Source organism: Chamaea fasciata, unplaced genomic scaffold, assembly GCF_029207755.1.
Source record: "Chamaea fasciata isolate MVZ Bird 193981 ecotype frontalis unplaced genomic scaffold, bChaFas1.0.hap1 SCAF_4, whole genome shotgun sequence".
Lineage (NCBI taxonomy): Eukaryota > Metazoa > Chordata > Aves > Passeriformes > Sylviidae > Chamaea > Chamaea fasciata.
Genome location: NW_027094089.1, coordinates 488,303 through 511,454, shown reverse-complemented (window position 1 = coordinate 511,454; position 23,152 = coordinate 488,303). Strand labels below are relative to the sequence as shown.

At 53.8% G+C, this 23,152-nt stretch overlaps 2 protein-coding genes across 2 annotated transcripts; both read right to left on the bottom strand.

The window, feature by feature from the left end:
• Positions 1 to 2,642: 2,642 nt before the first annotated feature.
• Positions 2,643 to 14,195, bottom strand: FECH (ferrochelatase). Its single transcript, XM_066180689.1, has 11 exons — positions 14,121 to 14,195; positions 11,920 to 12,025; positions 10,736 to 10,855; positions 10,274 to 10,422; positions 7,357 to 7,491; positions 6,996 to 7,102; positions 6,217 to 6,315; positions 5,999 to 6,106; positions 5,497 to 5,661; positions 5,025 to 5,084; positions 2,643 to 4,802 (listed from the first exon to the last, which is right to left on the bottom strand). The coding sequence occupies exons 1-11, from the start codon at positions 14,167 to 14,169 to the stop codon at positions 4,668 to 4,670; spliced, it is 1,233 nt and encodes a 410-aa protein (XP_066036786.1). The 5' UTR covers positions 14,170 to 14,195; the 3' UTR covers positions 2,643 to 4,667.
• A 1,662-nt stretch (positions 14,196 to 15,857) lies between these two features.
• NARS1 (asparaginyl-tRNA synthetase 1) lies at positions 15,858 to 23,050 on the bottom strand. The gene is made up of 15 exons (XM_066180682.1): positions 22,957 to 23,050; positions 22,293 to 22,375; positions 22,039 to 22,104; positions 21,840 to 21,932; positions 21,578 to 21,667; positions 21,361 to 21,439; positions 20,951 to 21,021; positions 20,614 to 20,700; positions 19,543 to 19,764; positions 19,241 to 19,440; positions 18,933 to 19,068; positions 18,212 to 18,325; positions 17,646 to 17,777; positions 17,341 to 17,472; positions 15,858 to 17,195 (listed from the first exon to the last, which is right to left on the bottom strand). The coding sequence occupies exons 1-15, from the start codon at positions 22,997 to 22,999 to the stop codon at positions 17,064 to 17,066; spliced, it is 1,680 nt and encodes a 559-aa protein (XP_066036779.1). The 5' UTR covers positions 23,000 to 23,050; the 3' UTR covers positions 15,858 to 17,063.
• Positions 23,051 to 23,152: the final 102 nt, after the last annotated feature.

Here is a 23,152-nt window from a genome sequence, read left to right as displayed (position 1 = left end):
GCAGTGCCACTGGTTTTCAGCACGGGGTGGGAGGGAGGTGCTGAAGGAAACCAACCAGGACTAAAAAAAAACCCCAAAAAACCCCCAAAAAACTTGGAAGAGGCAGCGTGGCAGGACACCCCGGCGGGATCATCAGGAGGGAACGAGTGTCACCAGCGCTGCCACGCACGGAGAGCAAGGCGAGGCCAGCTCTGCCCGCCACAGGCTGCCCCCGCTGGAAGCTGCCTGCGGCCCCAGCGCACAGCAATCCTCCAGCAGTCACTCCAGGCTCCGGCTCGGAAAAGGGATAATGGCAGGAAGCCGTCAGATATTAACCCGGCAGATTAAAACAATACAAGACCACTTCGGGTCGTGTTACACGTCCCTGCCCTGCCGCCTGACAGCCCGAGAGGTCCAAGGCAGTCGAAGACAACCGTAATGGGCCAGGAACTGCGGGATGAAAGCGCTGGGGGAGTTGGCTGTGAGGAGCCCGGCCCCCCTGGGCTGCTCCGAGCATTATCCCTTAAGTGCTCGTTTAAGCTTCCTTGGAAGCGCCGCCCGCTCGCTGGAGAAACGCAATTAGGCCTCAATTGCGGGTGATGTTCACACGTTATGGATCATCCTTAGAAATGACAGGAGGATGGAGTGCTCTGGATTCCCCGTGACAGCTCGCTCTCCATCATTCCCGGAACTGCCAGGCTCCAGTGCTGCAGTCCCTTTCCTGCCCTGTGAGAACTGGGATCACAGGCAGCACCTCTCCAGAGACTCACAGAATCCCAGACGGGGTTGGAAAGGAGCTGAAAGACCGTCCCAAGGGCAGGGGCACCTTCCTCCAGAGCAATGCTCCAAGCCTGGTCCTGAGCAGCCTTAGGGACGGCAAGGAGCAGTCTGTCCCCAGCCTGTGGCCTTTGGGGCTCAGATGTCACCGGAGCGAGCCCGGGGGATTCCAGGCTGTGTGTCTCGGAGATGATCCCTCTCTGGACAATCCATCTCCACACAGTTATGGAAAGGATGCTCATCTAATTAAATAACCTTTTCCTGGCACTCACAGCTGAGCACAAATTTAGCAGGGAAACAAAAGGCAGGTTTTAAACGTGGTCCGAATTTTGAAATCCCTGTGCTCTACAGGCAGAAGGACAACCTGCTTCTGAGGGCTTGAAATTCTGATTTACAACTAAACCCCTTGCCCAGGTTGTGCTGCTGGAGACAAGGACTTCTCCACAGGAGGAGAGACACAGCGCAGCCCACGCCACGCTCGGGAATTTGCTCATGGAAACGCCAAAAGAAACACGGCCAGGCAGGAAAGCAGGAGGAGAGTGAGCCCCTTGGAGAGAGGCAGGGAAGGAAAAGTGCTTCCACAGTGTCAGAGATTGTTCTGGATTCAAACGGGACATTGCTGAAGTTCTGCCAGGCTCACACAGCCAAATCCCCACTCAGGGGTAGAACAGCAAAGCTTGGACTGGGATTCCAGAAGAAAAGCAGCACCATCACTGCTCTCCTCCAGGTTTCCCACCTTCCTTTGTGCTGGGCTTGCATCCCGCTCTCTCCCATCACAGCCCAGTCACAGGAGCTCGCTATTGGATCAGTTTAAGTACCCAACATCCCCAATCCCTGCTCCAGAAAATAATCAAGCACTTAATTAGTAACATGGGCAAGGAGCTGCCCAGAGACCACTAACAGGGAACAGAAAAAATCATCCATCACAGGTGGGATCCCAGAGCAGGGCAAATCCCCGACTCACCCACCTCAGCCTTTTCAGGGGGTGAAACTCACCCCAGCCTGACCCCCGAGGTGCAGAAAGAACTCCGAACACCAGCAGGAAGGGCTCTTACAAAGACACACAGCTCAGTTATTTCTTTAAAAAAAAAAACCCAAACCCTTTAATTGGAATTCCATCCTTACGGCAAATGACACACAGTGGGATTATCCCGGTTTGCTGCGGTACATCCAGTGGAAGTCCTTGGTCAGTAGGGAGAATTCACTGAGCTTTTGGGTACTCCTAGGGAGAACTCGGCCGTGCCATCCTCCTCTCCAGGGGACAGCAGGAGGCCAGCTCTGACACCACCCGCACCCCTTCTGGTGTCACAGCACCTTTGGGAAGCTTCCACCTTCGCTGAAATGCGGCCAGGACCGAGGGACAAGTTCAAAAAAAAAAAACCTCAAGAGAGAAAAATTCACTCCATAATGAAAAGAAATAATAAGCCAAACTGTGGAGCGTGAAAGCAGGAAAACAACCTCACCCCTTTGATTCCCATTTCTTCCCCCAGGACACCGCGGACTGTTCCTAACTCCTCAATTTCCAGTTGATATCCTGAGGCCAGAGCTCCGCAGCGCTGGAGTGCACAGATCCCCTGCCCAGCTGGCTCCTGGGGCAGGACAGGGACCTCCTGCCATCCCCAAAGCCCCCCAGGCTCCAGGAGAGCTCAGGAAGGCACCTGCACCACGGCATTCATCTCTCCTCGGGGCAGACACTCACCCAGCCTGCCAGGCATTGGCTTGAGAGAAGAGGAACCCCTCAGAAACCTTGATGGAGACTCCCCTCTGACAGCAAACAGCACCACCAGCCCCGTCTGCTAAAAGCTGGAAAATTAAGTGATTTCTACATGATGGCCTAACAGCAGCAACGGAGTAATTATCCCGCTTGTGGTCAGAACACTCAGAAGTGAATTTTAAGTACCTTTTATTACTGGGGACCAAGGTAATGCCTCAGAGTCAGTGCCAGCTGGTATTATCAGGGCTCTCTCCAGCATGAAAATGAAAAGCCATCTGCATTTGTAACACCACAAGGTTCAGATGAAGTGAACCTTTGCCTCCCACACTTGAAAACGTGGTGGTCACAGCCTGGACCACTCGAAGGTCCACGTCCCCCCCAGCTGTGGGGAAACAGGAGCGAGTAGGAAGATCTGCCAGACCAGGTTGTTTTCCGCTGATCCCTAAGTATCACGCAGAGGAGTGAGACAGAGGAAGTTCTTTTGTCCAGCGAGAGATGTAAGGCCAGTGTTCCCAGACACGCTGGACATCAGTGCTCCTTTTCCTGCCCAGGCAGCGAGCAGAGCCCAGGGGGAGGGCGAGGAGGGCCAGGAGAAGCTTCTGGCTCCCTGCCACTGAAATAGGCACAGGCATCAAGGGTCAAGGAAGACTTCTTTCCGTGAGGGACAGGCTGCCACAGGAGGTTCTGGCACTGAAGGAATCTCAGTCCGTCTCACCCCGGGAAGCAGGTATGGCAGTGGAGCAAGCAGCTCTCCAGAGGTATTAGGGATTTACTGCACTCAACACAGCACCCATCCATTCCTCCAGGACCCCATCTTTAACTCCAGCACCGGAACAGGACAAGACAAACCCCTGATGTACCACAAGAAGCCTTTTCTCCCTTTAAACACCCTGCTCTCCCAAGACCAGAGGTCCAAGCTGCTCGTGCCTGTGGTTACCTGAGCAGATCAACCCGTCTGAGCAGCGTGGCATCTGCCTGCCAGCCCCCAGGCCCTGGCATTTCAGTGCTAAGGACATCAAGTAAAGGAGTGGCCCCCAGGAGGGGCCGGCTGGGCACCGCACGTCCGGCTCAGCGCCACGGTCACAGCTTTGCTCCCGCCCCGCGGGGCGGGAGGGGACCCTGGGGACACCCTCAGTGCCAGGGCCCTGCCCAGCTGGGCCCTGTGTGGGCTGGCAGCCTCGCAGCAGAGCCCCAGCACAGGGCTGCCTGTTCTCAGGCATCCGCAACGTCAAACTCTGAACTGCTCCTGACTGATCATCTCCGTTTAAATTAGAGCAACTGAGCCAGATCAATCCCACCTATGGCGCTCCATAGGTATCCCACTAAACCGCAGTACTGTGGCACAGTAGAAAGCACAGAGTGGATCTGTAAACCTCCCGGAGAACAAGCCTGACTTCCTAAATTTACCTCACCAAACAGAAAAAGCCCTTTTCAGTCAAAATGAGAGGAATATTAAAAAGCCATCCTGCTTAACAGATATGCCAACATGTTTCTGCACACGCTCCCGCCGGACTCGAAACGTGCAGTTTGAATGGAGCAGATTCTCCAGCGTCACCCAAGCAGGCTAATTCCTTTCAATTCATGCTCTTCAAATACTTTCCTGCAGATAAATGAAAATGTTTTTCCTAGAAAATGTAAACAAGTTTTGTGCGTTCTACTATCCCAGCTAAGCTTTCACCAGAAGTTCCTGGCAGGAGAAAACCAAACCAAAACAAAGCCTTATCTTCACGCTCTAAAAAAAAAAAAAAAACACCCAAAACCATATATACACACACATTATTAAGAAGCATTAGAAGTCACTTGATCTCCAAAGCCAGCTGCAAAGTCCCTCAGACTGTGCTGGTCAGACTGCACCTTAAGCAAAACCAAAAGAACTGTACCTTTGACCTGGACAAGTTAATGCACTCGTGACCCCCCCCGCATACAAAGAAATCCCTGCATAGAAATAGAAGCTCATTGTAGAAAAGCTGAGGAGGTTTTCCAGCGCCTTCTGCTGGGCTCACGCTTCGTCCCATCGGGGTCGGAAGACACGGCATCTCCTCATACCTGACAGGATCGATGCCCCGATTTCCCTACTTCTACAACTCTTCTCCAAGAAAGGAAAACGAACCCGAGGTCAAGGTCTCCGCGCTGTCACCGAGCCCCCGCAGCCCGTGGCCCGGCCCGGGCAGTGTCCCCAGGGCTGGGGACAGGCGGCTCACAGCGGCTGGCTGCTGAAGAACGCCTTGCTCTCCCTGCACACGGGGTTCACGCACAGCGGGCAGCACAGGGTCAGCTGGCGGGAGCACACCTCGTTGGACTGCAGGTGGGAGCACACCAGGTCAGCCAGGGCCTGCGGGGCACAGGGAATGGTCAGAGGGAGCAAATCCAGCCGGGAAATCCCCCCCCAGCCCTTCTGACACGAACACGGGCGGTGCAATAAACCCCTCCGTGCTGGACACGTTAGTTCCATTTCTGCTCTGAAACTCAAAACACGACGAAACGACCTGCAAACATCCACACTCAGCAGGAAACGCAACTGCAAACCTTGACAGGCAACCAACACGGCACCTACCTTGGAGAACAGTGGATTTCCGTTCAGAGACTCTGCTCTTCTGATGTTTTCAACTCCACACTGAAGCAAAAAAAAAAAAAAAAAAGAAGAGGAAAAAGTTAAACCAGTTAATCTGATCCTTCACTGGGCAGCCTTCGCAATCTTCCCACTTCATTCAGAAGCTGCCCCAAAATGACAGGATTAAATGCAGGATGGAGGGTTTTGGTACAGCAAAAATTACCCCGGGGCAACATTACGTTTAGCTGCCAAAAATCATTCATTCTTTTTTAGCAACATTTGTGATGCTTTAAAGGCCTAGACCTAGAAAGACAACCTCCCACCTGTTCCGTGGTTAAGCCAGTTCAAACTAAATTCTGATTTACAGGAAAATAAAGCTAATCCCAAACAATACTGCAAGAAGCAACCGCAAGGCAAATTGCAACCCAGGAGAAATAACTTCAGCAAACAGGGACCGAACCCACAGAGCATTCACCTCGTTGGCTAAAACCTGGGCATACTCGATATCCAGTTCATACAGGGTTTCAATGTGGTCACTGGTAAATGCGATTGGGACCAGCAGCATGTTCTTCTTTCCTCGCTGGCACAGCCCTTTAATGGTCTCATCTGTCTGGGGACCAAGCCAAGGCATTGGTCCAACCTGGAAGAAAAAAAAGCAGGGATAAAGGAAAAACGCTCATTAAGTCATTCCTACAAAGAAGCCCCCCATCTCCTAGGGCAGGGTGACACACCAGGGTGTGGACGGGATGGAAACAGTCATTTTTATTTCCCTGCTTTTGCCTGTACTTCTCACTTTCTCCACTGAATGTCTAATGAAGACACACACTTCCCACCGCTACATCTCAAAGGAGCAGAACCTGGGCTGGCCCGAGTGAGACGGAATAAAAGAACTGAAGACGCAAATAAAGGTGCGTTTTTGCACAGGGTACGTAGGACCCTGCACAGGGTTCACCCGCTCGCCTTCCCTGAGCCCGTACCTTGGACTGCCACACAAGCCTGTAGGGGTTGGAGTAGTTGAGCTTCTCCATGACCCTCTGGACAGTAGCTCCCACTTCCTGAGGGTAGGGATCACCGCGGTTCACCACCTGCAGCACACACAGAGCACACCTCTGTCAGCAGGAACGCCCCAGGAAGGGCCAGACTGGCCTGGCACCCGCACAGCCGCGTCCCCACACCCTTCCCTGGGGTCACTCACAGACATGGGCAGCGAGTGGGCCGAGAAGAGGATGACCACCTCTTTCCTTTTGTCTGGTGGGAACAGGTTCAGCTCCTTCTGGATGTGATCAGCAAAGCACTGCTCAGGGAAACAGAAACACAGACCTGAGCCAGGAACACCGGCAGGCATCCCTGCTCCCAGTGACCCACACGGGCAGCTCCCGTGCTCCCCGCTGCCTCGAGAACTCCCAAATCCCCTCAGCGGGCACAACACTCAGGCAGTGTGTGCAGGGAGAGTCCCCCAGCACAGGCAGCTCCACCCCGCCGGCCTGCAGCGTCCGTTTCACCTGCTCAGCCCAGGAACTGCAAACCCACAGGAAAGGAAGGAGAATAAAGGAGAGTATCTCCCCGATAAAGACCAAAGAGCCATTTTCTCTGGACAATGGTTTCTCTTCCCTGCTGCCGCCGCAGCCAGGAATTACTCTTTGCTGACAAACCGACGTTCTGTGTGCGTGCTGATCGCAGGCCCGCTCTGGGCAGGAACTGGGACTGACGGCCTGTAGAGGTTCCTTCCAGCCACCACCCTTAACATCACCCAGCTTTTAAAACAGGACGTGCACAGTGGCCCCTTTCACACACTGTCTCGCCAAAGCGCGGGCCATGAAATAAATAACCCTCCTTCTCCCGTAATTTCAGACATGGGAGACAAACCCCATTTCATCGCACAACTGAAATGCACCCTCAGGTTCCTGCTATCCTTCCTCAGTATCCTTTTCTCTGCGTTAAAATATATAACCCCCCGAGCCTTCGGATCCACACCTGAATGAGAAGGGGATGCGTGGGCCATCGGTCAATTATGCTCCACTTCATCTTTGGCTTCTCCCCCTTCTCGTTGTAGTAGCGATAAATGGCATTTAAACTGCTTCCTGGAACAGAGAATTAACAACACAAGTCCAGCCAGGCCACCAGCGAGCTGTCAGACCGAAACAGCCCGGCAGCGGGCGATTATCATATTTTAAACCTCCACCTAATGAAAATGCAACCGTAAATCAGAGCTGAGGGTCTCCAGCAGGAACAATTCTACCCCAGCCCATACGAGGCACAGTCTGACCAGGGTTCAGGTGACTGACGCGCGTTCCCAGGCACGTGCCTGGAGCCCCTGTGCCTGCTGAGGGCTCACCTGTGGTGGAGCAGCTGTACTGGGGGTACTGGGTGAAGGCCACAGCCCTCTGGACGCCGTCCCTCTCCATCTCCTCGATGGCCTCCTCCGTCAGCGGGTGCACGTACCGGAAGCCGATGTAGTACTTGTGAGGCGCTGCCCGGACACAGACGGCAGGAAAAGGGTGAGAATTATTCACACCAGCACAGCTTTACACCTAACACAGACAACAGCAGCCAGCCTGGGACTGCTCGCTGACAATTCTATGTTCGTGAAGCACTGTCATGTAAGCCCTTTCTTCGGTCAAGCCATTTCCTGGCTCCTCACACGGCTGGGATTAGGACTGAAAAGGGATTTACGTGACGGTTTGCTTCGGCAGGAACATGGCTCGCCTGCTTCTCCTGCACTAGGCAGAGGCACGGCTCCCAGCCTGGACAGAGCCCCGGTGTGTCATCGGGCAAGGGCTGAGTTTAAGGGCGTAATGCTAAAAATGCGCGGCTCTAAGAAGCCAAGTGAACACCCCAACGCCCTCAGAGCTCCAGCTGCCCTCCCCGCCCAGCACTGCCCCGTGCTCTCCCACTCTGATTTTGGAGGGGTTTTATAAAAGGCTTCACGGCTTTAACACCTGATTTTGGAGGCAATATGATTCTCCCTGAGGACTTCTCAGGTCCCTCCATTTTTTATCTCTAATCTTTCGGGTGTCAGCTTTGGGAGCACGGCTTGGTTAGGGGACGGGAGGCAGGCAGGGGAGGTTTGCCGTTTTGTTTTGTTTTTTTTAAGTGGAGGACAGAGGTTCTTAGGAGAACAAAAGCCAAGTTTCTTTTCCAGGGTTTCCAGGTCAGTGGCTCTGAAATAACGTTCAGCAGGTTTCTGAGGGAAGCAGATGTCCCGTGCTTGGGCTCCGCTCCATGCATTTATGCAGGATTCGGCAAACAGGTTTAGTCAGCCCCAGTTCTCTGCAGGAGGCAGGAGAGCTCCCAGCTGGGAGCAGCAGCAAAGAAAGGCCCAACTTCGGGAGCCCTCGAGCCAGTGACCTCATTAACATCTTTGAATGGCGTGAAAGACAAAAGTCTGACTAACCACAGCAGGGACTGCAGGAGTTTAACCTGGGAGAGGGAATTCGGGGAAGAGCACGGCCAGCCTGGAAGAAACACCCTGGCAGTGTCAGGTTTTGTTCAGGACCACGGGCAGCAAAAGAGAGATGCTGGCGTCTGTATACACACTGCATAAATAAATAAGCGACATCCTGTCCTGACCTTGGCTTGGAGAGAGTCAGTTCCCCTCCGAGTAGCTGCGGCAGTGCTGTGTCTGCGTTTAGGATGAGAGCAGCGTTGCTCATACCGAGGTTTCACTTCCTGCCCAGACCAGACCAAGGCAAAATGACCCTAAAAGTATTTCTTCTTTTTTTTTGACACATTTCACATGGTAGCAGCACCTCCTGCCAGTTATTCACAAAGAGGGCTCAGCACTCCCAAAGTGCTACCTGTGAGCACAGCACGTTCCCAAATGCTGCCTGCAAGCACTTCCAACTGTTCCAAGGTGTTCTGAAGGAACACAGCGCTCTGCAAGGTCACTTGGGATGCTGAGGGAAACGGCTGGCAGTGCTCAGCACACTCTATTGTTAAACCGCAGCTGCTGTCAAGTAGAAAAGAAGCCTCCAAAGGACTTATCAGGTGGGAGAGGTGCCCAGAGAAGGGTGTGACTGCACACAGAGCGGTCACCAAACAAAAGCAAGCGGGAGTGGGGCACTGGGAAAAGCAGATAAACCTTCCCAGCCTTATCTGCAGACACTGCTACAAGCCTGACCCTGCTGGGGCTCCTGCTCCAAGAACACTCCTGCCTTGGATGACACAGCAGGCCCCAGGCTCCCACTGCACCTGCAGGCACCACAGCTGGAACTAGGCTAGGCGGTCACATCTGCGGAGAAAGGACCGGACATCACCTCAACAAAGGCACCGGTGACACACCACGTTCTGAACGGGTGAAATAAAGCTGGCTCTAGCCCTCCAAGAACGGTGCTTTTAACCTTCCACACCCTTTCAGCAGTCCTTTTCCTCTAGCCCTTTCCTAGCCAAGCCTGAGGCACGTGCCACCAAGGGCTACCAAACAGCCCTGCATGAAAGGACGTGCACCCATTTCAATCCCAGCCCTGCTACCAGGCAGAGCGGCACAGGCCACCCCACACCAGACGGCACTCCCTGCCGGGAGGGAGTGAGCCTCGGAGGGATTCTGTGACACACAGACACGGCAGGGAGGCTCTATTCACGTTTGAGGTTTTCTCATCACGAAGGACTGGCACAGAGACCATCTCCTTCCAGCCCGGCCAAGCCGTCCAGCCTTATCTCCTGCTGTGTCCCCGGGTGGGGCTCGCTGCTATCGCTCAGCCATGCCCTGCACTGCCTTGTCTTTTCTCCACACGTCCTCCTTTCAGCCCTGGAACAGCTGCTGGGAGCACCGCTGACGCCCTCCTCCCACACCTGCCTTAGTCCTACACGTGAAATACATTCCCCCTTCTTCCCATCCAAGCCTCAGCCACTTGTCTCAGTGCAGGCTTCCTCGGGTTCGAGCAGGGCTTACGGGGCAGGGCACGATGCCTGGCAGCACCACACACCAAGGGAGAGTGTCTATTTTACATAAAAAATAACACACTAAGTGTCTTATTTTCAGGTGTCCTGGCACCTGCCTTGGGACACCTGGAAACAACACGCTTAGTCTAACAATTGTCCTCCCATGATCACAGGAGACTGAGGTGACTCCCCGAGCCCAGCCTTCGACAACAACCTTAAAATGAATGGAATCCTGTCTGCAGTCTTTGCCACCACTTCCCAGCAGGGCTGGAATCCACCCCCCAGTGCAAGCCCAGAAGCCAAAGCTGCTTTGCAAGCAAGCGGCTCCGAGGCAGGGAGCAGGGCCCGCAGGAGGCCGAGCGGAGCAGTACCCGTGCGCGGAGACATGCTGTCCAGCAGCTTCACCATGCCCTCTCCCTGCACCGCCGTCCACTTCTTGATGGGGGAGCCCCCGCCGATCCTGCTGTACTGCTCCTGGATCTTGGGCGTGCGGCGCCTGGCAATCAGCGGGGCCAGCTTGCTGCAGCATCGGAGAGGGACGTGTTACGGCACAGCCCGAACCACCCCTGCCCAGAGCTCTGCAGCAAAGCGGCACGGTCGGTTTGATGCCCGCTCCCAGCACCCTTCCCACAGCTCCACCTGCGACCAAAAGAGGACGACCATGGCACACCTGCTGCCAGAGGGGCTCCGGCACCGTCTCCCGCACTGACTGCTCCCAGGATGGAGCAGTCTTTGGGAATGCTGCTCCCCGCAGGAGGTAAATACGGGAGCCTACAGCTCGGGCAGCAACACCCAACACCGCCTGTACCACAGGAGATCCCAGCGCTCCTCACTTTTGAACTGGAAGGGTCATTAGATCTCTGTCCAGGAAGAGACGCAGCAGGAAATCGTGGACGTCGTCCAGCCGCTCCGGGCCTCCCATGTTCAACATCAAGATCCCAGTTTTAGGTTTCCTATGGAAACGAGAGATATTTCAAATCCCGGACCCACCGCTTTTGTTTTTGTTGTGATGACAAAACAACCAGTTCATCCTCCTGCATTTGCCTTCTGCAAAGGCAGCTCCTGCTCCCAGGCTCCTCCTGCTTATGTAAACGCTTGTGCTAGGAACAGGAATGGTCAGACACAAGTATCTACACGATCTTGGCCTTTTGAAAAACTAACCACTTTGTAAGACAAACTTTAGCTGGAAATAAACTAAGAAAGCTGTCTCGCAGCTGCTGGCTCCAAGGGAGGTTATAAAACAGGGTCTCTCAGCTGTGGATTCCAACCAAACCAAGCAACAGCTTCCAGGGAAAACAGATAAGCCACTCACACAAGTCTCTGTCTTCATTAGTGCGGGGACACACCTCCTGCAGCAGTGACAGCAGCAAGAAGCCCTTCCACACATAAGTTCATTGCAGGGCCAGTAGTGTTGGGGTTGGGTTTTTCCAGAATGGATTTTCTATCCAGGTGCACACTGTTGTAAGGATAAGGTCCCACAGAGGGTGGTGGCAGCAGCAGCACAGATGGTGGTACCAGCATTTACAGAATGGCTGCTGATCACAACTCTCACCCAATTTCCCCATGGAATTGTTTCCCCTGCCCAAGGGAGCCCACAGACCAGGAGGTCTCCCTTCCCCAGCAGATGATTTAGGTTGCACAGGGAGCTTTGGCAAAGTCTTACAGCAGGGCGCTGAGAGGAGCCCAGGCCTGCCCCAGCGTTTCGGGACCTAAGCTTCCACTCCCCTTCTGCCGGAGTGCGTATCAGTGGGCTGCTGAATAAAACCCGGGAGTCAGGAACCAGAACTGCAAACAGTAATGACAGTGAGTGTCCTCCCATTGCTCCTGCACTGCCTCAGGCCTCCCGTGAGCCCTGCAGGAGAGGCCGTCCTTGCCCCGCAGAACGGAGAACACGGGGCCGGGGGAGTGCAGGCGGCAGATAAACAATCACACACACACACACACACACAGCACGCCAAGCCCCACGGCTGCCCCGCTTCTATCAGGGAGAGGCAGCGGCCCAGAGCCCCCCACCTACCGCTCCTGGGGCTGGATCTGGGGCTTGGCGCTCTCCGTCACCGCGGCGGCCGTGGCCTGGCCCCTCCATCGCACGGGCACCCGCAGCTGGCGGCAGCTCCTCAGCACTGCGGGGAGAGAACAGCTCTGACGGCCACTGGTGACAACAGGGCAGAAACGAGGGGCTGGCACCGAGAAATCAGTGCCAGACTGTGTGACCCCTCGCGGCTCACACACCCGGGCTAACCCCAGACAAGCACAGGATTTCCACACCATGTCTATAATGTAGGTTAGATGTCTGCTGCTGAACTCCAGAATCCACTTACCTGGAGAGCTGGGCCACTTCCTTTCTCACTACCCAGCCAGGTGATGGCTACCAATCTGGATTTCAGCACCAGACAAAGCCCAGGATTCTACAAGCCTGCGCACACCCACCTCCCTCTCCAGCTCTCCTGGAGCCCCTTTAGCCACTGGAAAGGGCTCTAAGGTCTCCCTGGATCCCTCTCTTCTCCAGGCTAAACACCCCCAGCTCCCCCAGCCTGGCTCCGGAGCAGAGGGGCTCCAGCCTTCGGAGCATCTCTGTGGTCTCCTCTGGACTCACTCCAGCATCTCCAAGTCCTTATGTCAGGGGCCCTGTCGCTGAACGCAACCAGATTATCCCTAGGGTTCCTTCCAACCCATTCCACACAATTCCGTGCTGGTTGCAGCCTGCCTTTTCAAAGGCACACTTCATTCTCCTCGGGAGTTCATCATCACTACACGGTTTTCTTTTAGCGCGAAAATGGTGTGAATTGCTCAGGGTGAAATAAAAAAGGTTAAATTCTGCATGCCCCCTCTCTCCGGCAATTGTTCAGTGCGACATTTCCCCCGTCAGACCGCAGGAGCTCAGCAGCAATTGAGCCCCAACAGCACAGAGCTCCTCGGCAGCCGACCCACCCGCTGGGAAGAGCATCTTACAGCTCACAGTTCTCTAATAACCTCCTGAACAGATGCTGAACGGCCTCAAAACCTGCTGAAATCAATGGCAACGACACGCATCCTGCAAATCCAGCCTCTTATTCAGGATTACCAGTGCGTGGCTGGGGATGCCCGCGTGTGCACCGATACAAAAGGCTGCAAACTAAAGAACTTCAAGCATCGCTGATGCCTGAAAGGCTCTTTTCAAACATTTAGCTTTTTACTTCCAGTTCTTAGGCTATTACTGCCTGAGGTGCTGACACTATATGCCAGTTACAGAGAACAATACAAAGGGAAGTTTCAACGGTTGCGTTGGTACTTCTGCACTGCAAGAACACATTTGTTCTTGGCACAGAGGGTGGCAGGACACTGCCCAGGCTCCCCAGGGAATGGTCACGGCCCCAAGGCTGCCAGAGCTTCAGGATCACTTGCATAACACTCTAGGCACAGGGTGGGATTGCTGGGGTGGCCAGGAGTTGAATCAACGACCAGGAGTCCCTTGCAACTCAGGGCATTCTGCAAGCGTCTGACTTAACGTGAGGTCTATGCACGTTTCCACCTGCACCATAAAGGACACGGCGCAGAACGGCGTGTGCGACGAGGACGATCCCAGCCTGATGGAACATCGGTAAAAGCGCTCTCTCGTACGTTTTAGAAGTGGCACTACGGCACTAAACTCTAAAGCGAAAATCGGGGCCGGGTAAGCGCAAGGCGCCTCCCGGCAGGGCCACGGAGCCAGCGCTGCCCGGCCGGGGGTGAGCAGCGGCGGGACAGCGGTGATCCCGCCCGGGGCTCACAGCTCCCACCGCACCCGCAGCGGACCGCGACGCACAGGCGCTGTCAGCCAGGAGAGCGGCTGGCCGAGCGCCGAGGGTACGACACCCAGGCACACGGGAGACCGGGGCGAGGCTGCGGCTGAAGGAGCGGGGCGCGCCCGGAGACCGCGGGCCACGGCAGCCCCCGGGCGGGGGCCCCTGCGCGGCGGGCCGGGAGACCCCGCGCCCGCAGCTCCGCAAACCCCTCAGGGCGGCGGCGGGAAAGGAGCCGCCATCGTCCGGCGCGGCCCCGGTAAGCGCGGCCCCGGTGAGCACGGCCCCGCCGCGGGTCGGCGTTATGAAAGGCGCCGCTCGGGCGTTGTGTAACGCGGTGCCGGCCGTGCCGCCGCGCTCCCGCCCGCGCAGCGCCCGCGGTGTCCGGGCGGCCCTCAGGCCTCCCGCCGCCCCCGGCCCCCCGTTCCCGCCATGGCGGCGGCGGCCCCACACTCACGGTGACGCCCGGCAGCGGCGGCGGCGACAGCCATCTTGGCCGCCCGCATTCCCTCAGACTGCCCCGACACCGCCTCTCGCGTTACACCGCCCCGGCACGGCCCCGGGACCGCCCCGGCACGGCCCCGGGACCGCCCCGGCACCGCCCCGGCACCGCCCCGGCACCTCCGGGGGGAGCGGGCGGCGGTCCTGAGGCGGGCTGTCGCCTTAGTGGCGCTGCCGCGGCTCCCCTCCGCCTTCCCTGTGGGCTACCACGGCGTGAGGGCGAGTAAATACCCAGTTTGAAGTGCCGCTCGAAACTGTAAAACGTTTTAAAAAGAGGATTTTAAATGTTATTGTAAAAAATGCTGGGGGCCTCCTCAGCGGGCGCCTCATGAGAGATGAGGGTTCGGTTCTGCGCCCCATCAGACACTGGTGCAGGAGCACAGAGCTCACCTGGCAAGCTCCACTCCCGGTAAAAATTCAGGTACTGGAATTCAGGCATTGGAAAAGGTTACCCAGGGAGGTGGTGAAGTCACCACCCCTGGAGGTGTTTTAAAAGCATCTGGGTGATGTGGTTTAGTGGTTTAGGAATTCCACAGATAGTGCTAGGTTGGTGGTTGGACTTGATGATTCTATGATAATGATACTGCAATTTAAACAAACACCACAGCACTAATCCTGCACATGTGGGTGGTTTGCATCCCATGTCTGCAGCTGCAGTTTTGGACAGCTCGTGGAAGGGCAGAGCTCATGGCAGAGCCAGCTCTCGCTGCCAAAGGCTGGCAGCACCGTGCTCTCCTCAAAAGTGCCTTACAAAGCAAGGCAAGGTAACCTTTAACATAGATAAATGTAAAATAGTGCATGTCAGGAGCGGCAATCTAATGAAAGCTAGAGAACGGTCATTCCAAAGCTGCCAGGGACAAGGCTGAAAGGTCCTGAAACCAGTGCTGGCAGCAGAGTTTACCAGTTCCTAATCCAATTGCCAACCTGATGGTCTGGAGACACTGGGAAGGAAAACGAAAGTGAAGATGAGGAGAAATCCAACCTCTGATTGCACATTTTCTTCTCTTCTGCAGGCTTGTTTTTCCTTTCTAATAAAAACAAATCCAGGTTCTCCTGTGTTCCAAGCAGCTGCAGCATCTTTCCGAGATCCTACCCCACGTCTCTCCAGCAGCTGCCGAGGGAATTGCACAGCAGTCTCTGGTAAGTTCCACAGCATCTTTCATCCAGTCACCTTTTAAGCTCCTTATCTGATCTGCCTCTTCCATGAGCACTTCCTAAGCCCTCAGTCCTTCCTCTAGCAGCTCTCCTGATAAGGAGGCCTTTAACCTTTATAAAGCAGCTCAGCCCTGTCAGGTTCAAGGACTGAAAACTCATCCCAAACAAGGGATGTTTTTCTACAAGCATCTTTTCCCAACACTTCTCCCTTCCCACCACTTTGGGCACTAAAAGGCAAGTATTTTTATAAAGTCTTTACCTGGTGCCAGAAGTCCAGGCTGCACCCCCCTTAGTCAGCACCACACTGATTCTCTCCAGGACACTTCACTGGGCAGCTGAGCTGGTCCCTCCCAATTAGAAAAATTCATGCTTTTAAAGTTAGTTAATGGGGATTTTGCTTAAAAAGGGAAAAAAAAGCTCATGCCAGTGCCTGGGATACATTTACTGCACTTGAAAATTCCCTTTTCCTGGGTTTTGGTCCACACTGTACCATGCAACAAGGTCCAAAGCAAAAGGAACAGGCATTAATGTCAAGTACTGCCTTGCACACCAGCTTCTGTTGCCGTAATTTATTGGTTGCTGATTTAAAACAGTTTGTATAACATGCAAGATGAAGAAAACCAATCACTTGTTACAAAAGTATGGGTATCCACAGCTCAGCAATTCCAGGAGTGAATGGCAAATCCAGCTCAAGTCTCAGTGCAGGTGGCAAATGACGCACCTACCTTTCTTTTTCTCTCGGGGAAAGGAATTGCTTTAGGACTAAAAACAATACAGATGACTCAACACATGAAGTATTTCAGTATCCCTATCTGATAAATCGATTACAGCCAGGGCAGCTGCTCAGCTGCAGTAGCACAAGGGAACAGGGAGCTGCTCTAACACACCTCAGGGTGACACGGGAAAGCACTGCTGGGACTACAGTCTGGAAATCCACTGTGTTTCAGTTTCCTCTGGGTCTCAGTCAGTCATTTCTGGTGGCAAACGGGGAGCAGAAGGCACCACAACCCCCCGTGCCCAGGAGCCACCAGACACGTCCGGCTGGGTGTGCACGGACCCAGGGCAGCGCTCCAGCCACAGCTCTTGGGAAAGGGAGCAAAGCCTGCCTCGCCAGCAGCCTCAGCACTGCTGAGCAATAAATAACCGGAAAAAACCCCAAGCCCCAGACCCAACCCACCTCACAGCACAATTCTGTGCTACTGAATCAACTCAGAGAACCCCCAATAAAATCAGCAGGAATTAAAAACGTGCAGTGCTCAGGATACTTATTCCCATTTTTATCCTTCGTTCATGTCCCTCCATACCATTCTCACAGGGCACTCTTAGGGAATTTCAAGAGCTTGAACTCCTGGCTTCCCCAACAAGAAACCCCAAAAGAAAAGAGATTAAAGCAAATTTAAAAACAAAATGATCAAATGCCCGGCATATTTTAAGTCACAGAAGTTAAAAGCAGAAGTGTATCTTGTTTTTTAAATGACAACTTATCAGGATCTTTGCTTTGTGATGACTCAAGAGCATAAATGCACCTAAACAATTTTTCTAAGGCTTTTTCCAGTTAATTACTAGCATTTTTGTTTTAAAAAAGAGGTTTTGGTTTTCGTCCTTTTCGCATCCTAAATTGGTATTTGAACTAGCAACAGGCTGCAGGAAGTCTTGTAGTCAGACAGGCTGTAGTACAGCAGCGTGAATCATTCTTTCCCAAGCACCAGCTGCTCAGTTTTCCAGGAGTTTTTCCTAAGCATGGCTAAGGTTTGCAGCGCTGGACAAAGCGTGGATAGAGACAGACATCTCGGATATGGTGTCTGTTCAGGATCCAGGTCAGGAACCGCTCCAATCCCAAACCATATCCTCCGTGAGGGCACGTACCATATTTCCTCTGTGAAATTCAGGGAGGGGATATTACACATTTTCCCGTAATTCACAGTTGCAGCAGCACCACCAGAAACAAACCAACCAAGCCCTGTAGGAGGGGAGGAGCCCCAGCTGTAGTGCCAGCCGAGCGGCCCGTGTGCTGTACTGACCTGATCCGTGTACCAGTAGTAGGGCGTGGGATCGATGCCCTCTCTCTTGTAGCCCTCGAGCAGCTCCTCGCTGTCCCAGATGCGCATGGAGCCGCCCACGATCTCACCCACGTTGGGCATCAGCACATCCACCTGCAGTGCACCGCAGCACGGCGCCCTTACAGCAAGGCTGCTGCGCCAGGGGGGCACCGCGGCCCCAGCCGGCCACGCCGAGGCGCCCGGAGCCAAACCCAGCAAGGATTCTCCGGGGAGTCTCCTGGAGCACTCCAGCGCCCCAAGCCGCCCCGGCAGGCAGAACTACTCACAGACTCGGTGAGGCGCGAGTCGTCGCTGCAGCGCTGCATGTAGAAAGACTTGATCTCCGCGGGAAAGCGGCACAGCAGGATGGGCTCGTTAATGGTGTCTGTCATCAGTCTCTCGGGAGCTTCGGGAATATCCTGCGGTTAGGGAAGGCTTCATTAATGCTCAGCACCGAAACTACTCCCCTACACAAGTCCCACGTGAAGCAGGTGTGAAACAAAGGCAGTTTCAGACTGCGCATGTCCACGCTTTCATCCCAATGGACCTAAATTCTTAAACTTATTTTAGAAGAAATAAAAACCCACATGTCTGGGGAAAAAAAAAAAACCTGTTCAATTAAAATCTAAGTTTCCCCAATATATGAGAGAGAAAACCAAGGGGGGAAAAAAAATCCTGGCTATGCTGTCAAGTTCTCCTGGGCTCCTTCAAACAATGCTCACATGCTGGAGAAGTGTGGCCAGGGAACTGAGGACAACAGAGGTTTTTATCCAGTGTTGAAGGATATCAGGTCAAATCCCAACGCACAGCTGCATTCCTATATAACATTAGTCCACCTCCCAGCAGGACGTACCTCCCCAAACTCATAGTAAGTGCCATCTTCCTTCTTCACGTCATGTTCCTTCAGCCACTCGATGGCTTCAGCATAGTTCATGCGTCGGAAGGGACGTTTGGGGGGCTGGAAACCCTGGGGACAAGAGCAAAGACAGGTGGAGGAGCACCCTCTTAAAAGGGATACTTTTCTAGCTGCTCAGCACGTCCACCACCCTTCCCAGCTCACACATCATCAAATTACTGCTTGAATGAACAAATCAAACTCAGTACTACAAAGCTAGAACCAAACACAACCATCTCAAGCCCAGTAAATCACACAGATCACCTGGGAGGAAAAGACAAGAAAGTATTTCCAGAGCTTTAGGGCTCCATATTCCAGGGGAGGAACTGAAACACCACTTGTTTCATTGCTCCCTCATGCTCCATCAGCAAGCACCAGCCAGTCAATACCCCATCTCTGGGATGGAGGTTTTTATTCCACTGGCACAGCACACACTTCCATAAATCCTGGCACACTGGTGGCTTCTGGAGCACGCTAGCAGGGAGCACCTTTCCCCACAGTTCCCCTGCTTTGGTCATTGCCAGCCTTGCAGATCTTTCATTCTTATTATGATTAATATTTTTCTTATCATTACAAAAAGTAAGTAAGCTCACAGCCACGCCCTGCATCTCCCAAAGGAATGTGCTGAATAGGAAAGGCTTAGAATCCTAATCTCTTGGGTATTCCCATTGTTGCCTACCGGGTTGAGGTCATACAGTAAGCTTGCTGCAGGTGATTTCAAGACTCTGTCTACGACATCACACACCAAGTTCTCCAGACGGTCCAACAAATCCTCAAAACGTATGAAAGGACATTCAGCTTCAATGTGAGTGTACCTGAAACAGAGCCACACCACTGCAAAGTCACATACAAGCAACACATCTTTAGCTACAAAACAAACTCCTTTAAAAAACCCACAGGGCAAACACACACTTTTGACCCCCTTTTACTCCCGCACTGTAAAGGAAATCAAGCCGTTTAAAAAGAAACTGGAACAACTGTCCATACTCTGCCAAGTGCCTGCGGGTCCTGGACTGCTCAGCTCTGTAGGACTGAGCAATACAGAAGACATCTCCCAGGGCTGGCAGGCAGGTCTCCAGGTAGAGCTGGGATGACTGAGTCAGGTATGCCTCTTCACCAAAGTAATCCAGCTTGAACAGGGTGGAGCCTCCCTCCACCTGCGTCTGCACTAAGGTTGGTGGCGTGACCTGTGGGAGAGCAGGGCTGTCACTGCCTGAGTGAGGAACTGAGGACACGGACGAGTCAGGCCACTAGAGCAGTCACCTGCTGGCCAGGGAACACACGCTTACCTCATAGTATCCGTTGGCAAAGAAGTGATCCCTGAAGGCCTGCACCACCATGGAGCGCACCTTGAAGATTTTGGACATGTTCTCGCCTCGGATCATCATGTGCCTGTTGTTGAGCTGCACGTCCACCTCCGAGTCCTCGTTGAGCAGATTGTCAGCCCCTCCTGCCGGGGCCAGGCCGATGAGCTCCCAGTAATCACAGCTCAGCTCGTGGCCTCCCGGAGCCTGCCAGTGGGACAGAAACACTGAGGACCAAGCCCACTGCCTGCCCCACAAGGGCCTGGAGCGATGGCACAAGGGGGAACGGCTTCCCACGGACAGAGGGCAGGGTAGATGGGATACCGGGAAGAAATTCTTCCCTGTGAGAGTGGTGAGGCCCTGGCACAGGCTGCCCCAAGAAGCTGCGGCTGTCTCACCCCTGGAAGTGTCCAGGGTCAGGCTGGATGGGGCTTGGAGCAACCTGGGATGGTGGGAGGTGTCCCTGCCCATGGCAGGGGGTGGCACTGGATATGTAGCTACAGCTAAGAGGTCCTTCCAGCCCAGTCTGTGACTGAGTTCTGCTCTCACCAGCTCCCCCTTGTGGGTCACAGCTGCCTTCCAGCCCTGACAAATGGCATTTTTAGTTCCACCACAGCATTTCCAGGGTAGAAATGCAGATTTTCAAAGGCTGACCCACAGATTTCTACCAAAATGTGGGGGCTCACATTACCTCACCTCAGGTCGATCCTACAAACACATGTCAGTAAAAGAGATGTGAAAAAAATTCTTGGCCTCGCAAAATAAAAACTAAATAAACCTGTTAAGGAAAATGATGCCACGTCATATATTAACACAGTTCTCCACGTTATACTCTAGGAATTGTCTATCAGTGGAAAATCGTTTCAGGCAGAAGCAAAACAGTCACACGGTTCACCTGTCTCTGAACAGTGGGGGACAGCACAGCTTTGGGAGCTTTGCTCTTTCTCTAGCCCTAATTCCCCCTGAAATAATCCAGTGATTCCTGACTTCCTGCCTGTGCTTCCCTCAGGACACCGCTGAGAGAGGGAGGAGGAGAAGGCGGAGGAGCTCCTGTACCTGCTTGCCCTGGGGCAGGAGGTTCAGCGTGCCGTACACCACCACGCTGCTCTCCGTGGACAGCACCAGCCCGTTGTAGCACTGGCACTGCAGAGACAGACAAAGGCACAGGTGAGCAAGTTTTTGTTCCTCGCTTTCCTGCGGCGTCTATTGGAGTCGCACACTGGCACACAGTCACTTCTGAGCAGCTCTCACACTCACAAACTGCAGTGGGAGGACATACAATTCAACAGTAACACAACTAGGTTCAGGAGAGCTAAACAACATCTACCTAAGAGAACACCAGATGAGGGACGAACTCTTTAACTAATGACAGAACAGAATCATCACAACTTACCAGATCATCAGAAAGGACACACTGAAGGAACCCTGTGCCATCTCTCAAGACAATAAACATCAGATTTTTCCCTAGTTAAAAACAGAAAGAACTTGGTTTCACTAAGAGCAGGTGCTGGTTAGCTCCTCATTTGGCAGCATTAGCTTAAGACACAGCACAAGTTGAGGGAATTCTGCAGGACTAGCCTCCAAACTGAAAATCCAGTAGGATCTGAACTAAGAAATGTCTGTATGCCCACACATCAGGGGGAATTGTCGGTGTTGCAGTGGTCATTGAGATCCACCAAAGAGGGCACCTAACTGGTTTAAAAATTTGAGACCAGGTGCTGTCACTCATTCTGTGTCCAAATTTCGAAGGTCACTGTACTTATTCTATCTCCCTGCATGGGCTCAACAGTGCTCATGCTTTACCTTGCCTCCGTAACCTGTGGATCCAGCCAAAAATCTTCACTCTCTGCCCTCTGTAAGCCTCCAGAGCATTGATCTTCACCTGTGAGGCAGGGAATAAAAGCCATTAAATAGGGGAATGGTTCACCACCTCCTAGAGTTCACCCCAGAGCAGCACAATCTCTGTGCTGACCAGATGCCCTAGCACAGACCATGTGCCGAGGCATGGGCTCATACTCACACATTTGGGCTCTGGAAGGCTGGAATCATTCTTGATAACAACCTTCTTGGCTTCCTCCAGGTTCTTCTCTCTTCTCAAGAGATCTTCTGCCTGGTTTGAAAAAAATAACTCACTAAATAGCTGTAGCCAGGCCAGTTGTAAATAAAATGTGACACAATGGCACCAGGGAGGAACAACCCGCAGCTTTTTGGAGGGGCAGGAATGATGGTGACACCTTAATGTTTTCAGAAAACAATGGTGCCCTGTTCCTTCTGCAGCCTACCTCCTTCTTCTCCTTAGCTTCGTTTTTCATTTGCTCCCTGTGCCATAGCTTTTTGACATTCTTCATCTGAGATTTGGAAATGATGGCCCATCTCTAAAGAGTTCAAGGAGAGAGCAAAAGACAGCAGATTACATTGTGTCCCTTTGCACCAAGAACAGTAAAATAATTCCCACTAAGAAACCCTTCAATGCCACAGCACCTCGTTTTCTTTTTGGGAATCCACATAAATTGTAGGAAACGGCTCTTTTCCTGCTGTCATCAGCGCCTAAAAAGGGGGGGAAAAAACCAAAAATGACCAAAATCATCCTTACAGAGCCTGAGCAGGCACCTTGCTCTGGCTCAGGTTGCAAAAACAGACATGAAACTCACATTTAAAAATACAAGGGCCATGACTTGTCCAGAACACATTCCACACTCTGCCAAACAAACAAAGCAGATGTTTTCCACACTCACCTTCAACACAGTCTTGAATGGTTTCTTTTGCGTCCCATCCCCAGTGGAATCGTTGCCCTCTCGTTCAGACACATAGAGCTCTTCTGGGATACATGATAAATACGGGCAATTACTCAAAAAAAAAATTACGAGAAATAAAATGGGCACGTAAGGACGTGTCTCTGCTCACTGCAGGGGGCTGGATGAGGCGACCTTTAAAGGCCCCTCCAACCCAACCCAACCCAACCCTTTCTATTACACCCAATCTTGATGGTTATCAGCAGTGATAAGCCTTCAAAGGCACCGGCTGGTCAGCCAGGATAAGAATTATTTCAGGTATTTCTTTTAAAAAAATCAATCCATGCAGCGTGTTTGCTAGAATCTCAAGGGCTCCCGAGGTACCGAACCCCCGGGAGTCACTGCTGCGCATGGCAGAGCAGAAGGAGCAGCCCTAAGATAAGCAGGGAGACGGGGTCTGGGGACCAGCCAGGGCAGCGCTCGGCTCGGCCACGGCCGGGACCGAACGGAGAAGGGCAGCCCGGGGAGGGCCGGGCGCGGCGCTGCGGCCGCTGCCGGTGCGCTGCCGGGCCGGGCCCGCCCGCACGGCCCCCGGGGCGCCGGCACAGGCGGGGGTGCGGGGGACGCGGAGGGGCCGGGGCGCGGGGCCGACTCCCCGGGATCTCACCGAGGGCCAGCGCCGCCGTCCTGCCCAGCACGTCCCCCGCCATGGCCGCGGCTCAGGAAATGCATCACGGGCGGGCTGAGCCAACGCGCCGCCGCCTTGCGTCAGCCGGCCCGTCCTCCCTGCGCCGCGCCCGCCTCCCCGGGACGTGCGGCCGCCCCGCCGCGGCCCAGCCACACCCCCGGAGTCACTGCGGGCA

Excerpts from the sequence above, each read along its gene's own strand:
- NARS1 (XM_066180682.1), bottom strand. The coding sequence starts at position 22,999 with ATGGCGGGGGACGTGCTGGGCAGGACGGCGGCGCTGGCCCTCG. Across the intron at positions 21,668-21,839 it reads AAGCTAAGGAGAAGAAGGAG|GCAGAAGATCTCTTGAGAAG; the intron begins GTAGGCTGCAGA and ends TTTTCAAACCAG. Across the intron at positions 17,778-18,211 it reads CTTACTATGAGTTTGGGGAG|GATATTCCCGAAGCTCCCGA; the intron begins GTACGTCCTGCT and ends CCCTAACCGCAG.
- FECH (XM_066180689.1), bottom strand. The coding sequence starts at position 14,169 with ATGCGGGCGGCCAAGATGGCTGTCGCCGCCGCCGCTGCCGGGCGTCAC. Across the intron at positions 6,316-6,995 it reads CGCATCCCCTTCTCATTCAG|TGCTTTGCTGATCACATCCA; the intron begins GTGTGGATCCGA and ends TTCCCTGAGCAG. Across the intron at positions 4,803-5,024 it reads GAAATCCACTGTTCTCCAAG|GCCCTGGCTGACCTGGTGTG; the intron begins GTAGGTGCCGTG and ends TGTGCCCCGCAG.